At 32.2% G+C, this 15,787-nt stretch overlaps 1 protein-coding gene and 1 non-coding gene across 2 annotated transcripts; both read right to left on the reverse strand.

Annotated features, from left to right (window-relative positions):
- Nucleotides 1-686: 686 nt before the first annotated feature.
- Nucleotides 687-3,517, reverse strand: LOC139898102 (metacaspase-1-like). Its single transcript, XM_071880813.1, has 5 exons — nt 3,081-3,517; nt 2,185-2,509; nt 1,470-1,581; nt 1,144-1,329; nt 687-986 (listed from the first exon to the last, which is right to left on the reverse strand). The coding sequence occupies exons 1-5, from the start codon at nt 3,466-3,468 to the stop codon at nt 930-932; spliced, it is 1,068 nt and encodes a 355-aa protein (XP_071736914.1). The 5' UTR covers nt 3,469-3,517; the 3' UTR covers nt 687-929.
- Nucleotides 3,518-6,140: 2,623 nt separating this feature from the next.
- Nucleotides 6,141-6,226, reverse strand: TRNAY-GUA (transfer RNA tyrosine (anticodon GUA)). The gene is given in 2 exon segments: nt 6,141-6,176; nt 6,190-6,226. It is a non-coding gene; the product is annotated as a tRNA-Tyr (tRNA).
- Between the last annotated feature and the right edge of the window lie 9,561 nt (nt 6,227-15,787).

The following is a 15,787-nucleotide window of genomic DNA, read 5'->3' on the forward strand; positions in this document are numbered from 1 at the left end:
TATATACTCCGTAGTCCGTACTAGGGTGCAAATCAAAGTCCCACATCGGTAACGGGACAAAAACAAATGTATGTATATAAGTCTAAGGAGAAGTCATTCTATCACTAATTGGTTGTAGAATAAGGATGAACTCTTGGGCTTATATCGCAGGACATTGTGTTTGGGCAATACGATCTTTACACTTACACGTACATAATAAAAGATGAGCCAAGCAGTATATCTTAGTGTCGTACCATTCTTGTGTATAGCAAGGATGGTTACTTATTTATTTATTTTTTAAACGGCAAGCTTGCATCAGTGTATCATTTATTTCAACGACACTCATCATTTGCACACACACACGCATTCGGGAGGAAACCCGAATCGCATTACAGGAACCCGATCTTTTAACCATCCCGAGGGGCTGGCGGACCGGGTTTGAATCCTGAATGGATCCGGGAGAAAACCCCCCTGGGGTCAATATGGATATCCATATTTCAGGCAGATTAATTAATGGGTAGAGCGAGGCTCGAACCCATGACCTAACCCCCAGCCCAACACACAAGGTGAAGGGATGCCGTTGAAGCAATGCTTCGTTGGCAGGATGGTTATTATCTTGATTTAATCATTTCTTATTTTGCGAGTAAAACGGGTACCTTCATCAAGAGAACTTTTCACACATTCAAGACAAAGAAACAAATGGCCATTATATTATATTAGATAGTAAAAGAAGTGACAATACATCAAAAGCAAACAAAAACGAAACGCTATTTGAGAGTAAGAATCCACTATACAATGGCACGTTTCGTGGGAAGACATCATGCATCTAAAATATTGTGAAAATGGTGAGAGTTGAAATGTCGAACGACACTCATTAGAATTTTAAAGGTTTGAATAAACCAAAACTTTTATAAAAAGTTTGTCTTCGGGAGCTTCTTGATTTGGTAAAGCTATAGCTCAAACGGGTCGTTTATATCAAATACTTTGGAGGATGATAGTTGAGGTTCCTGAAAGTTTATTAGTTAGTACAATAAGTACCCATTCAATGCTAATAGAATCAGTTAATTATATATATCTGTATCTGTATTTATCTATGATCAAGGCTTGTAGTAATGGAAGTAATTTTAACCCATTTACTTACGTAAGGGTCTATTCGGGTTTTACCTGTAGTCTTTCACGGTGAAATAGTCCCCGAAGACTGAAGCATTTTCTCTTGGCTGCCAAAATGTCTCTATGCATTGAATCCAGGAGACTAGCATAAGTAACTCTTGTTTCAGTCATTTCCATAAGTGCTTTCTTAAATGTGTAAGTCATCGCACCTTCCATTTGTCTTCCTGATTCAGAGAAAGCCTGCACAAGTTTATTTATTATAACTTTAAAAGCCCACAAGTCAAAGTCAGAGTCATAGTCAAAGTCATAGTTATTTTCTTGGTCACTAACTAAAGCCATAAAAGATAGAAAGTATGATATATATTAGAAGATTTACATACAGATGTATCAGCAGCTAGTTGATTATCTTCACAAGCGCTGATAGAAATGGCGTGTCCGCCACTTGTACCTTTGTTAGCACCAGATGGAGGGTGGTTATCTAACCAACGATCTCTGCACATCAACAAAAAGTGCACCATCAAGCTCAAATATCATAATACGCGCTTAATTTGGGTGATGATCCGTACACCACCATAATTTATTCGTACACCGCTAAAATTGCTTTAAAAGGTCATACAATACAACATTATAATGCATGTTTACTTGTTTAGTTGTGGACGGATAATTTTAATGGTGTATAGATCATCACCCGGTTAATTAATGTGTGAAAACAGATTTGATATAACACAGGTCATATTTCAGTACAAATGGAAACAATTAAAGGTGGGTGGCACCTTAATAATAAAATGTGAATTTTATGTGCATTATATATGATAACACCTATGTAATCTAAATTTTTTTAATTTAAGTTTTGGGAGACTTAGCTATTACTCCAAAAGTTATTTTTTCCTAGTATAAACTTATTGAGACTTTAACCTTCTGACCATTTGACTTGTTCCCCTTAAAACTGAACTTTTTTATTTGAACCACTTGAGATAAAAGTCAAAAGACACAACCCAAAATCGACCCTTCTAAAATTTAAATGGGTCGAAATTGCCACCATCCAGCTATTGAAACAATTTAAGGTGGGCGGAATATGGTAAGTAAGGCGCGTACTCTTTTGTGCTATATACATTTGGTAGATCAAGAATCGTCCCACTGTGACATGAATCGATGATGGCATGAAGTTTAACACCTGTCTTGAGAGGTCTAACAATGGTGTCGTTAATCTCGTTATCAATAATCATTCCTGCAGTCCTAAAATCTAACGGGCATATCGTTTCATCAAACCCATCAAGCTCATCATCAAAGAAATCGGGTTGCCTTAAGCCATGGCCTGAAAAATAGAACACCAGTGAGTCGCCTTTCTGGTTGTCCTTTACGAGCCACCTCAAAGCTTCTTGGATGTTTCTTTTTGATGGATGAGGGTGCGAGCCCATTTCTGTATATTCGTTCACAATGTTAATCACACGGGTCAAATCTAATAGAAAAACTACCAAAAGAAAGCTTAGGAAACCGTATCTAAATTGAAACAAGCTTTAGTGGCAAAATGGGCAGGGTCGGTGGAACATTAGTAATGATTTAATATAAGGGTGTGTTTGATTCCCCCTTAATTGAATAGTTCAAACACTGAAGAACGGTTCAGCATTCGGTGTGTCTGTTACTGACATCTGAATGACAAATATTGGTGAATCCTTTAGCAATTTGTACTGAACGTTGGAATTATCTCTTAACCAGGCTGGTTTTGGGTTGACCCAAAACATTGATCGTCGATAATTTATAAATAAAAATTATGTCAAATATGAACATATGATTACAAAAACAATATTCATTCTTTAACAAAGATTATTTTTGGATACAAGAATTTTAGGATCATTACGCGAAGCGACTTCTGACCCTTGTTTCATTTACCCATTTGACCCATTAAAGGTAAATCATAGCCCAAACAGACACTATTATGAGTTAATGGGCCGAAATTTTCACCTACAAATTAGTAGAAAGATTAGGAATACCTGCAAGAATCCGTATAGAACTACTTGGAAAATGAAACCGTGACATTAATAATTCTCGCATGCTGATAACATCATTATTAGTTCCTTTAAGTTTATACTTCTGTTTATTGTAAGTTACACCACAAAGAAGTGCACGCTTTTGTTTTGTCGGTTCCCAGTTCCTTATTGACTCAAGAGTTGACTTTTCGTAACTAGTCAAAGAATTAGTATGCGGCAAGTCTCTTCTATGCAACATCTTTCTAAGGAAAATGCGCAGGCCCTTTGGATCCCTGACGAACTTATGACGATGTATGTGTGTGTCTCCATCATCTGAAATAAATTGTTGACATTCAGTGCAGCACATTCGTTCCGTCGTTGATGACATGGCAAGTTTATAAGGTGATAACATGTACTTAAAACATACACACTAAGTAATAAGATAAATGAAAAAAAAAATGGTAAATATGTAAGGAAGAAAATAATACTTTAGTGATTGTGTGAAACTGATGTATTTATATAACAGATAAAGTTAAAAAGGTTGCAGTTTGAAGGGAACCTGATTCGCCAACATACATTAGTGTTCTTTTTTACATTTCATGAAGCATCAGATTCTGTTCAAACATTTAAACATGTTTCAGCCTGCAATCAAGAAGGAGATTGGCACAATCAACGGGCCATGTCGAAGCATAAGAATTTTTTTTTCTTTTCGGATTCTTGTTTTTGCCCATTGATCTATCACGCGTACGATTGTGTTTACAACCAAACTAAAGAATAAATGGATAAACAGATAAGATTTTCCTATTTACTAACGCGGAGAGCGAGTATTTTTATACCCTCGGTTGAATTTTATTACATTATAACATTCTTGATTAACATGATTTAATCATATCATAACAAGAATCATCAAAGAAAAGTAGAACCAACTGAACTATAGGTGGACTCAGTGGCGGACAAGTAATTTTTTTAACTGGGGCGAATTTTTTTAAAAAACGTAGGGGTTTTTTTTGGCAAAGAGGTTTTTGGGCAAAATATAGAGTTTTTTTAACAAAATTTGGAGGTTTTTTGGGCCGGAGGTTTTGAGACAATATGGAATTTTTGGGGGAAAATGTGAAGAGTTTGGGGGAAAAAAAATTCCACCGGGGGCAAAATCAAAAAATCGAAAAAAATTGCACTAAAAATTGCAAATTCACTGTGGGCGGGCGCCCCACCCTGCCCCTTCTTTGGTCCGCCCCTATAGGTGGTTATGGTCGTTATGTGGTTACTTCCATCAAATTACCGCCAAAAGTTAGAGTATAAGTTGTCATCAACGCAAATATGAGGGTGTAAATGATAAAAGGCACAAACATTAGGGATTATTCTAACACTTTGGTGTAACCGAGTTATCTCAATGACATTTTCTGATTATTTATCTGGTCATCCCAAAAATATTTTCATCTAATCAAAATATCTTTGTGACGATTTATGATTATTTATTTCGTTGGTCATCCCAAATTATGCCAGTGAAATTTGAACATGAAAACTCTTACGAGAATCAGGACCGTAACTCTAGTCTATATTCGAATGATTAGCCAAACAACATCATGATTCGGTTAATGAATAGTTAAATCACATATGATTCATCGTTAGAAAATACCAGTAGCGGAGCCAGGGAGGGGACATGGGATGCTCAGCCTTTCCCAATAGGCCTAATCGCAATGAAAAATTAATAGGTTATGATTAATTATTTTTCTTAAGCCTCCCTCAATTGAAGCCCAAATAATATTTAATCAAATACATGGACAACTTAATTATCCGTTATTTGTATGGACCTTACCCAACAAAGTGTATACTTTTCTAGAATTATTAAATACTTGACTAAATGCTATGTGATACTGGACTAAATTAAATACTGGCCTAAAGTTGTTTGCTACTATATATTGAAACAGACATTGTTGATATCTTTACTACATATGAGATAATTAATGCTTTTGCTTCTCAAAAACGTCGACGGGTCCAACTTATACCACACAAGATACAATTCCTTTAATATACTATATTTTACCATATGTTTATTAATATTTAACTAATTTCGACTTTGTAACTATTATTATTGACAGGTTACTTCGTGAAAAATATGGCTTGACGTGAGCAAAATTTGTTTAGTTTTTGCATATTGTTTTTGACATCACTTATGTATTTGGTTTAACTTGTACGTTTTTTATATATATAAAATGGTTATCGTTGTTTATTTATCTCCATATGACAATATGACACTTTATTATTGTGGTTATCATTTAATTCTCGAGTAAGCCATTCTTATTGTCAAATTCTGGTTCCGCCCCTAGAAAATACAATAAATGTGAAAAGTGATTTTTTGGTAATTATCAACCGCTCTTTTTATTCTTGGAGCACTACAACTATAAAAACACATCAAGTTAGCTTTACAGGGTTATATCATCTTTAAAAATGCCGACAACTACAAAGGCTTTTTTTATCCGGAAAAAGGACTTTATAACAAAAGGGACAATACGTCAATCAATGAAGGCCCGTGCAACTTACAAACAAAAGAGACGAAACTCGGGCCCAAACTAAACAAAACGAAAAACCAAAGAGCCGAGCCCATCAACCAAACTAAAACTATCAAACAATCAACCAGACTATAAACAGGAACACAAGAACAAAAACCCCCCCAACAAGCCAAAGACAATAACCAATCTGAAATACAACCATAAACAAAGCAAACAACCAAAGAACAAAACTAAACCATTAAAAGACCGTCGACGAAGAAATTATTTAATTCGGTCTTATACACCTTCTTTGCCTTTTTTGGCTTTGCTTTGGGCTTCGAGTTGATCAATTTGTCTTCCACTTTAAAAGCATCAAAATTCTCCATGACCTCGTCAAAAAAAACGAAGGAAGAACCCGAAACCTCCTTGCCCTTGCCACAAGGCCCACAACTACCCTTTTGCTTGACAATTACAAAAGGTGTACTCCTATTTCATTGCGTAACAAAGTTTTTCTATAAATATTACTTGTCAGAAGATAAGGAGTACTGTTTATAGGCTGCTTTAAAAAAAGCAGAAAAATAATTTTAAAAAAACTTCCGACCTACCGGATTCGAACCAGTGACCTAAGGATATCTGTTATACAACTACAGTCCTCCGCTCTACCAACTGAGCTAAGGTCGGTTGTTCTTTTAGACAATTTTAACAATTAATTTATCACTCTTTTTTAGTTAGTTGTTATTTTCAAAAGGTTTATTCTAGCGGAGAAACCCTGACTCCGTGTGACTATGTCACCCATACCGCCCACCCCGCAAGGGCTAAGTAAGCCGTGTAAGACACCTCCCCCTAATACCCAACAGGAAGTTGCAAGCCGAGATTCGAACCTGCACCTTTCAGTATTCAATAAGGCCCTCCTGCGGGCCCAGGGATCATAAGCGACGGGTACCACTAAAGCACTGCTTCGTTGGTTTAGTTGTTATTTTGAAACAAGGAAAATTTTTAATTCGTTTATATACAATTATTAATTATATATTATATGTTATAAAATATCTAGATTGTGTTATAAAATATCTAGATTGGATGTTAATTTTATTATTATTATATTTCTTGCATAGTAATATTTTATACTATAAATAGACATGTATGGTAACCATTTAAGGTGTACCATTTCTCTTGAAATATCAATATCAATATTTCTTCTCTCTTTCTTCTCTCTTTTTCTCTCCTTGTTCTTATAATCATTAAAGGTAGTTATAAGCCTACTGAATTATAACACGTTATCAGCACGAAGTGCTCCATATAATCAAGGTTTATCTAAGCAAGCACAAGTCACTAATCAAGGTAAGAAATTCTTTAACGATATCTTCTATTATTTATTAGTAAGGTCAATGGCGGAGCTAGTAGGGGGACTTTGGGGTGCCCAGCGTCCGCTAATCGTGTTAAGAATATAGAGTACTAATTATGTATATGGCGAAAAAATATTTGAAGTCCGGTCCTGGGAATTGCAGGTGGGGTTTGGTAAAAGATTTAATAGACACGATGAGTTTTTATTATCTTTTTGTTAAAATCCCTTAACTAGTGTATTCCACACTCTTTTACTCCCTCAAATTTTATAATATAAAAATTAAACCTCAAATGTTAATGTATACATAAGTACTCCGTTTTTGTTATAAATGAAACAGAAATCTAAATGTCAATATATCACATATTTCAACCTCATATACTTTTATGTTGTTTACACTAAAAATCTAAGAGTCAATTTTTATCACTATGTCTCACATGTAAGTTTACACTAAAAATAATTTCTCAATTTTCGCTTTTCAATTATGATACTTTTTATGTTGTTCGATATAATTTTATATTTCTATTTAAAAGTAAATGAAGCCTCCCTTAACGGAAATTCCTGGCTCCGCCTCTGAGTAAGGTAAATATTATTATCATCATAAGTAAAATTATATTTCTGCAATCTAACTTTTACTAACTTCACTAACATTTATATTTATGTTATTTAAGTTATATATATGGTCGGTTATACCACCTGAATTATAATTCCATAATCTAACTTTTACTAACTTCACTAACATTTATATTTATGTTATTTAAGTTATATATATGGTCGGTTATACCACCTGAATTATATTTTCTGTAATCTAACTCTTATTAACTTCACTAACATTTATATTTATGTTAATAAGACCTCATGATTGTACGCAACACGTCATTTGACAACACGGTACTTTATGTACGCAACACGTCATTTGACAACACGGTACCATGGGTCAAGATTAATTCCGATCAATACGAATACGATGGGGTCTTTATATGTTATCTAACATTTATGATTACTTATGCAATTAATCATTATTTATTTCATGCATACTAATGTTTATTCTTAAATTTATAATCTTAAAAGTTAAAATAAAATAAAAAGGTAGTTTGTATTTTTATTAAAAGTAAATCTTAAAAGTTAAAATAAGAAAAAGTAGTTTGTACTTTTATTAAAAGTAAATCTTAAAAGTTAAAATACAAAAAGTAGTTTGTATTTTTATTAAAAGTAAATCTTAAAAGTTAAAATAAGAAAAAGTATTTTGTACTTTTATTAAAAGTAAATCTTAAATGTTAAAATACAAAAAGTAGTTTGTATTTTTATTAAAAGTAAATCTTAAAAGTTAAAATAAAAAAAAGTAGTTTGTATTTTTATTAAAAGTAAATCTTAAAAGTTAAAAAAAAGAGATACAAAACACACATACACAAAATGTTATTTTTCTTTCTCATTTTCAAGTAACCAAAATACTTGAAATCTATAATTGGGTTCGGTTTTGGTGGAAATAAGGAAGAAGAAAAGATCCGTTAAGTAGAAGGTATAGATCGAAGCAAGGTTGGAACTTTGGGTGTCTACCGTTTAGAGGAACTCTTCTTTGAGTTTTCAAATTCGATTTTCAAAAGGCTACAAAGGTTGTATTCTAATCTTCTCTCGTTCGATTTCGTTAATTTGTTTTGTTTACTAAAGTTTTGTACAATGATCCGTGAAAGAGTATGATTTTATAAAGTTTTAAAAAATGCTTCCGCTCGCTTTGAATTAGTATCATACTCCAATAGGTATTTGGTTCACTATCTAAACAAATTTGATTTACATAATCCATTTTCTTAAAAGAATTCACACTATTTATTTTATGATGAGAGATTATATGTGTTAATTAAGATGAAAGAGAAGTATAAAGAAAAGAAACACTGCATATATACTTATAAACAAACCATATAAAAAGGGTACACAAACAAAGCATAGTAATGTAAAACTATTTTCTAATGCCTAATTGTCTAATAATAAAAGGGACACTAACTTGTCTAATAAAAGGGACTCTGATTTGGCGGTACAGAGCCAAACCTTCTAACCTTGAAGATAATGTTCAAATCTTAGAAATGAGACGAAGATTGTTTCAAAGAATGAGACAAAGATTGCTCGGTGTAATTGTCTTTCAAAAAATAGAAAAAATAAGTAAGGAAATGAAAATGGACATAAATTATTTATGTGTATACAAAGAGCCATAAGCATTATATTAGACTGTTTCTAACCGTGACGGTGACATCAAAGGCAAGTGATGTACTTTTTGGTGATGTGGCAAGGTCAAGAGACGAAGTTAAATAAATGGGGAGTTAAAAAAAATAGTCAAATTGTTTCAACGAACAAGGGTTCAATTGGATGTCTCTTAAAAAAAAAAATCCAAATTTCCAGTTATTTGATTTAAAAAAAAAAAAAATCCACGGGTACGGGTGATGGATCCAATGGATCCGCATCCACGACCCGCGGGTGCTATCCCTAATTGTGACAAGTACGAATCAACTAAAAGTCTAAAAGATAAATGCTCTTATAGGGATCAAATGTTCACAATAATTGCCTAAGCTAGATATGAAACAAATAGTTCATCAAAAAAAAAAAAAATTTATGCATCTAAAGCTTCTACTGAAAATTAATGTGCAAGGTACAACATATAACTATATGGTCAAATTCATTTGAGCCTTCGGAGTCACAAGTATATGATGTATATATATTATTCAATTAACAAAATAGTAAATCGAAATTAATTCATATGAATAGTAAAACGAAATTAATTAATTTACTATTCACATAAAAAACGCATATTATAAAAGCGCATATGATGAAAACCGCATATGATGAAAAGCGCAGCGTATATGATAAAAAGCGAATATGATGAAAAGCACATCGCATATGATGAAAAGCGCATATGATTAAAAGCGCATATGGTAAAAAACACAGCGCATATGGTGAAAAACACAGCGCATATGATTAAAAGCGTATATGGTGAAAAGGATATATGATAAAAAAACACATATGGTGATTTATAAAAAAAAAAAAAAAAAACACATATGGTGATTAATGGAAAACACATATGGTGATTAATGAAAAGTATATTGTGAAAAAGAATCACAAATATTTCTTGAAAGAATTCAAGGTAAGATATATGAACCAATTCATCCATCATGTGAACCATTTTGATATTTCATGGTTCTAATAGACGCATCTAGCGGATGGTCTCATATTTGTATGTTATCAAGCCGTAATATGGCATTTGCAAAGTTTCTTGCACAAATTATTAAATTGAGAACACATTATTCTGATTACACCATTAAAAGGATGAGACTTGATAATGCTGGTGAGTTAACATCTCAAGCATTTAATGATCATTATATATCTACAGGGATTGTTATTGAACATCCAGTTGCTCATGTGCATACACAAAATTGGTTTAGCTAAATCAATAGATAAACGCTTGCAGCTAATAACTAGACAATTGATAATGAGTACAAAACTATCAATATTTATATGTGGACATGTAAATTTACATGCTGCGACATTAATTCGCATTATACCATGTGGAAGTCATAAATATTTTCACTTACTACTTGATTTTGGCCAAGAGCCAAATATTTTCCACCGTAGAACATTGGTTGTACAGTGTATGTTCCAATTGTATCACCACAACACAATAAAATGTTTTTTTCAAAGAAAGATGGTAATATATTTTGGATATAAAACATCTTCAATCATAAGATATACTGAACCCATGATGGGTGATGTTTTTACAGCACGTTTTGCTGATTGTCATTTTAATAAAACATTGTTCCCTAGATTAGGGGGTGAAGTAAAAAAAAATAATAAAATGATGCTTCATGATGTGAACATCAATTAAGGTATATTGAACTCGCACAAAAGAATGTGAAACGAAAGTTCAAAAATAATGCATATGCAAGAACTTGCAAATTAATTACTTTATGCATTTACAGATAAAAAAAAAAGGTGACTAAATCATATATACCAGCGATAAATGCTTCAGCTCGAACTGAAATTCCAAAAGCTGGCAATAATGTCACTGTTGAGTCTTTGCCACGCATCAAACGTGGAAGATCAATTGGTTCCGAAGATAAAAATCCTCGAAAAAGAAAATCAGCTGATAATGAGGTAAAAGAAAGTGTTCAAGAAGAACCACAAATCAATATTCCTTCTGCAGAGGATATTGATAAATGTAAATACTAAAATTGCGATAAATTATGCAATATTATGGAACCGAAATGAAATTAAAATCTCTATGAGATATTTTCATATAATGTTACAATGACATCATGAATAAAGATGATGATCTGGAACTAAAATCTGTCATTGAATATACAAAATGGACATGATTGAGCTCAATGGAAAGGAACAATACGAGCTGAATTAGAATCGCTCGATAAAAGAAAAGTTTTCGGATTAATCGTTATCACTTTTAAAGATGTGAAACGTATGGGATACAAATGAATTTTTATCCGAAAAGAAATGTGCAAATGAAGTTACAAGGAAAACTAGACTTGTAACTCAATATTTCCCACAAAGACCATAAATGAATTAGGAGGAAAACTTATCCTCCTGTAATGGATACAATTACTTATTAGATACTTAATCAACCTGGTAGTTATTTAAATGCATCTCATGAATGTTGTTACTACTTATCTGTATGGATCACTTAATAATGATATATATGAATATACTTAAAGAGTTAAGGTATCATAAGCATCTAATGTAAAACCCAAGGGAATATATTCCATTAAATCACAAAGATTTTTAAATGGGTTTATACAAACAGGACGTATGTGGTATAACCGATTAGATGACTACTTGATAAAAAAAGGGTATAAATATAAACTTATTTTGCACGTATGTTTTATAAAAACAATGTTCGGATATGAGATCGTAGTTGTTTATGTCAATGTTCTTAACATCATATGAACAAATAAAGAGATCTATGAAATCATTCAACTTCTAAAGAATTATTTTGAAATGAAAGATCTTGAAAAAACCAAGTATTACCTTGGATTGCAAATTGAGCATATGCCTAATGATTTACTTGTACATCAAACAACTTATACCGAAAAGATTTTAAAACATTTTTTTTAAAGACAAACTCATTGTTGTTAGATCACTCAATATTGACACTGATCTATTTCATCCCTGCGAAGATCATGAAAATCTTAACAGATCGGAAGTTCCATATTTTAGTGCAATTGAGGTTCTTATGTATCTTATAGATTGTACAAGACCTGACATTTCTCTTGCAGTTAATTTGTTGGCAAGATTCAGCTCAAATGACAATGGAGCGGGATCAAACACATATTTTGATACCCTTGAGAAACTGCTGATTTAAAATTATTTTATTCTAACGTTTCAAAACAAGATTTGGTTGATTATGTATATACAGGTCATTCATCAAATCCTCATAAAGATAAATCTCAAACTCGATATGTATTCCTAAATGGAGGTACCACAAAATCATGGCGTTCTTAAAACAAATACTTGTTGCAACATCATCAAATCATGACGAAGTGATTGCATTATATGAAACTACTCGAAAATGTGTTTGGTTGAGATCAATGACACAAATCATTATTGATTCTTGTGGACTAGAACGCTATAAAAGACTAACAGCTATCTTCACCAACAACTATATATGAAGATAATGCAGCTTGCATAATACAAATGAAAGAAGAGTATCAAAAGTGACTGAACAAAATATAAATACTGACGAGGCGCCAAAGCCATAGACGGTCTTAACGGTCATAAGTTTGATGGGAAAGAATGGTATATTGGTAAGGCTCAGAAAAGACTACAAGGGAATAGGAATTGAAACAAGGGTTTGAGCAAACCATGAAGGAGACTGTAGACAAATCACAGGGGCTAAACTTGTACATAAAAGATTTAGATGATACAGTTTCAAATGAAAACCTCAGATTCTTCTCATATACTCAAGATCTCGTAAAAGACAACCAGATTAAAATGAGATACGTTCAATCAACAACTCTGCTGATCTTTATACCAAAGCACTGCCAACTGCTATTTTCAGAACACACGTTCATAATATTGGCATGAGGCATGTTCAGAAGATGTAACAACTCAGGCGTTGCCTACTTGAGGGGGAGTCAACTCTATGCTGCACTCTTTTTCCCTTAGCTAAAGTTTTATCCCAATGGGTTTTCTTTAGCAAGGTTTTTAACGAGGCAGTACTAGTTATTCTCTAATAAAATTGTCATCCAAGGGGGAGTGTTATAAAATATCTAGATTGTGTTATAAAATATCTAGATTGGATGTTAATTTTATTATTATTATATTTCTTGCATAGTAATATTTTATACTATAAATAGACATGTATGGTAACCATTTAAGGTGTACCATTTCTCTTGAAATATCAATATCAATATTTCTTCTCTCTTTCTTCTCTCTTTTTCTCTCCTTGTTCTTATAACCATTAAAGGTAGTTATAAGCCTACTGAATTATAACATTATATTAATATTATATTATTGGTAAACGAATTTATATGTTTTTGAGTATTAAAGAAAAAACAATGAGTTGTCATTTGATTATTTTTTAGGATTGTCATTTGATTATTTTTTAGGATTCTTCTAACAATAGATATAAAGAAAATCGTTAACATACAAAAGCTTATTGTACATAACTATTAATTTTGACATTTTGTTTGCAATTATTCAAATGTAAAATATACTCGGCCTCCAGATAGTATATCGGAGTTCAATTTAAATATTCGTGTTAAGTGTGTGTGAGTTTGCCTTTCAAAAAAAATAAAAAAATTAAATAGTCTCGAATTTCATATTTTTTATTTTTAATATGTGCGGTTTACCCAATTTACCTCCTTGATCCGGTTTAGCAAACAACCACCTAAGACAAAATAGTTGTAAATTAAAGTGTTAAATTAACTCAGGGTTCCCTTGATCAAACAAATACAATAATCAATTGAGAGCAAACATGTAAACATGAACAAGAATGAGTCTTTTAATCAAAACCAAATTAACATGCATAAAATCCTTGATAATTCAAATCAACATCCAAAACCTCGGTTATTAGTCTAGACAAACATTAAATAATTAGCCAACAATAATGGCTAAAACCAAAATCACAATCAAAATAATAGATGAATTCATTGTTTTAAACAAAGAGATAAACCTAATAGATGAATGAATCTTGAGTGATGATTGAATCGAAACACGTTCCCATAATGATTGATGCGTTAGAATGATCTTGGAATTCCCCAAAAATCACACTTTTTCGTCTTAGAGCTGCTGTCAATCGCCTATGCATATCTTTAAAATTTGTCGTTAGAAAAATTTTATTACAACCATAGGAGATAAAACAAATCTTTATAGAGGAATATTACAATCACACTTGCAAAATAATTTTCACAAAATGGCATGACATGTGATTAACACATCATATTCATTTTCATATGTGATTATGTGTAATATTGTATTCATCCTCTGATTATCCACCCCAACACCAACATCAAGACGAGCAAGCTTATTCTTAATTACTTTTTTGACATATTTATATCTACAATTGCTTCAACTCTTGTCTCCACACAAGTTATTATCTATTATTTATATTTCTATAATCATAATCATAATCCTAAACCAATAATTATCTTCATTGTGAGTATGGATTTTACATCAAGCTGTTACAATCTCGCTTCCTATCTCTACTATAAATATGTATGGTATGATATCAAGTTAAAATGCTTTACACATAGTGTATATGCCTATGAACAAGTGCATGTGCAACAACCAGCCAGGGGCGGCGGCTCAATGGGGAAGGATGGACCGCTCAAGTTTTCAGGAGGCCAAATTTTTTACATATAAAGACACAATTGGAGATTTGAGAAACTGCACTGGGTAGACACAAATGAAGCACAATAAGCCCCATAATAAAAATCAATGTCCACTAGCATTCTAGCAAGACTCAAAGATCTTTTGTTAAAGCGCTTATATTATTCGTTAAGGCCTAAGAACCTTTTTTTTACCTCCTTCTATGCACTTAAATTTTCAGACTGGTCCTCCAACCATCAAACAAGATTCATAACACTATGCATATTGACACCATGCAAACAATTAATTAAGCATACTTTTTAGTATTTTATTAAATTTAATAACTGGTAGCATCAGTAGGCAATAATAATAGTACACTAATTATAACAATAATACAGTAATAATTTTCAGTTGTAGCCTTTAGAACACAAAGGTACGTGGTTCGTGGTTGAAACCTTTCTGCATTTACAAAACCATTGTCAGCCAAATCCTCCAACTTACAATGCAACTACGAGTCTCACACGCCGGTTATATATTTGGTAGGCTTAAATAAACAGAGAATCTTGTATATAGTAGAGACGAGAGGACGTTGGCGCCGCAACATGGAGGATCTGAATAGAGTAACAACAAGCTTCTTCAATATAATCGACATTGTATCGTATTGTAACAGCTCTAATGATAATTTGTAGTTTTGTTACACGCTAAAGTTTCTTGCGAGACAAGACATTAGCAATGTAAATTTTTTCTTTATAGCGTTTCTTTATATATAACTTTAAAATTTTGTTCTGAGATCAGAATACAGATTTAAAAAATCTTTTCCTTTTTTAACTATAATCGTGAATATTTCAATTGTGATTTTCCATAGATTTAAATTTGAGTGTTCTGATAAAACAAATCTTTTCCTCTTTTAACTATAATCGTGAATTAATATTTGTAGGAATTAGTACCCGAAATATATATATATATATATATATACATATATATACATATATATATATATATATAGTGTCAGCTTGACAATTAATCTTCTAATTTTATCCTACATGTCAGCTTAGGAATGAAACTTCTAATTTTATTTTATTCATTATCTAATATAATTA

The sequence above is a fragment of the Rutidosis leptorrhynchoides genome, chromosome 3 (genome assembly GCF_046630445.1).
Source record: "Rutidosis leptorrhynchoides isolate AG116_Rl617_1_P2 chromosome 3, CSIRO_AGI_Rlap_v1, whole genome shotgun sequence".
In the NCBI taxonomy this organism is placed as follows: domain Eukaryota; kingdom Viridiplantae; phylum Streptophyta; class Magnoliopsida; order Asterales; family Asteraceae; genus Rutidosis; species Rutidosis leptorrhynchoides.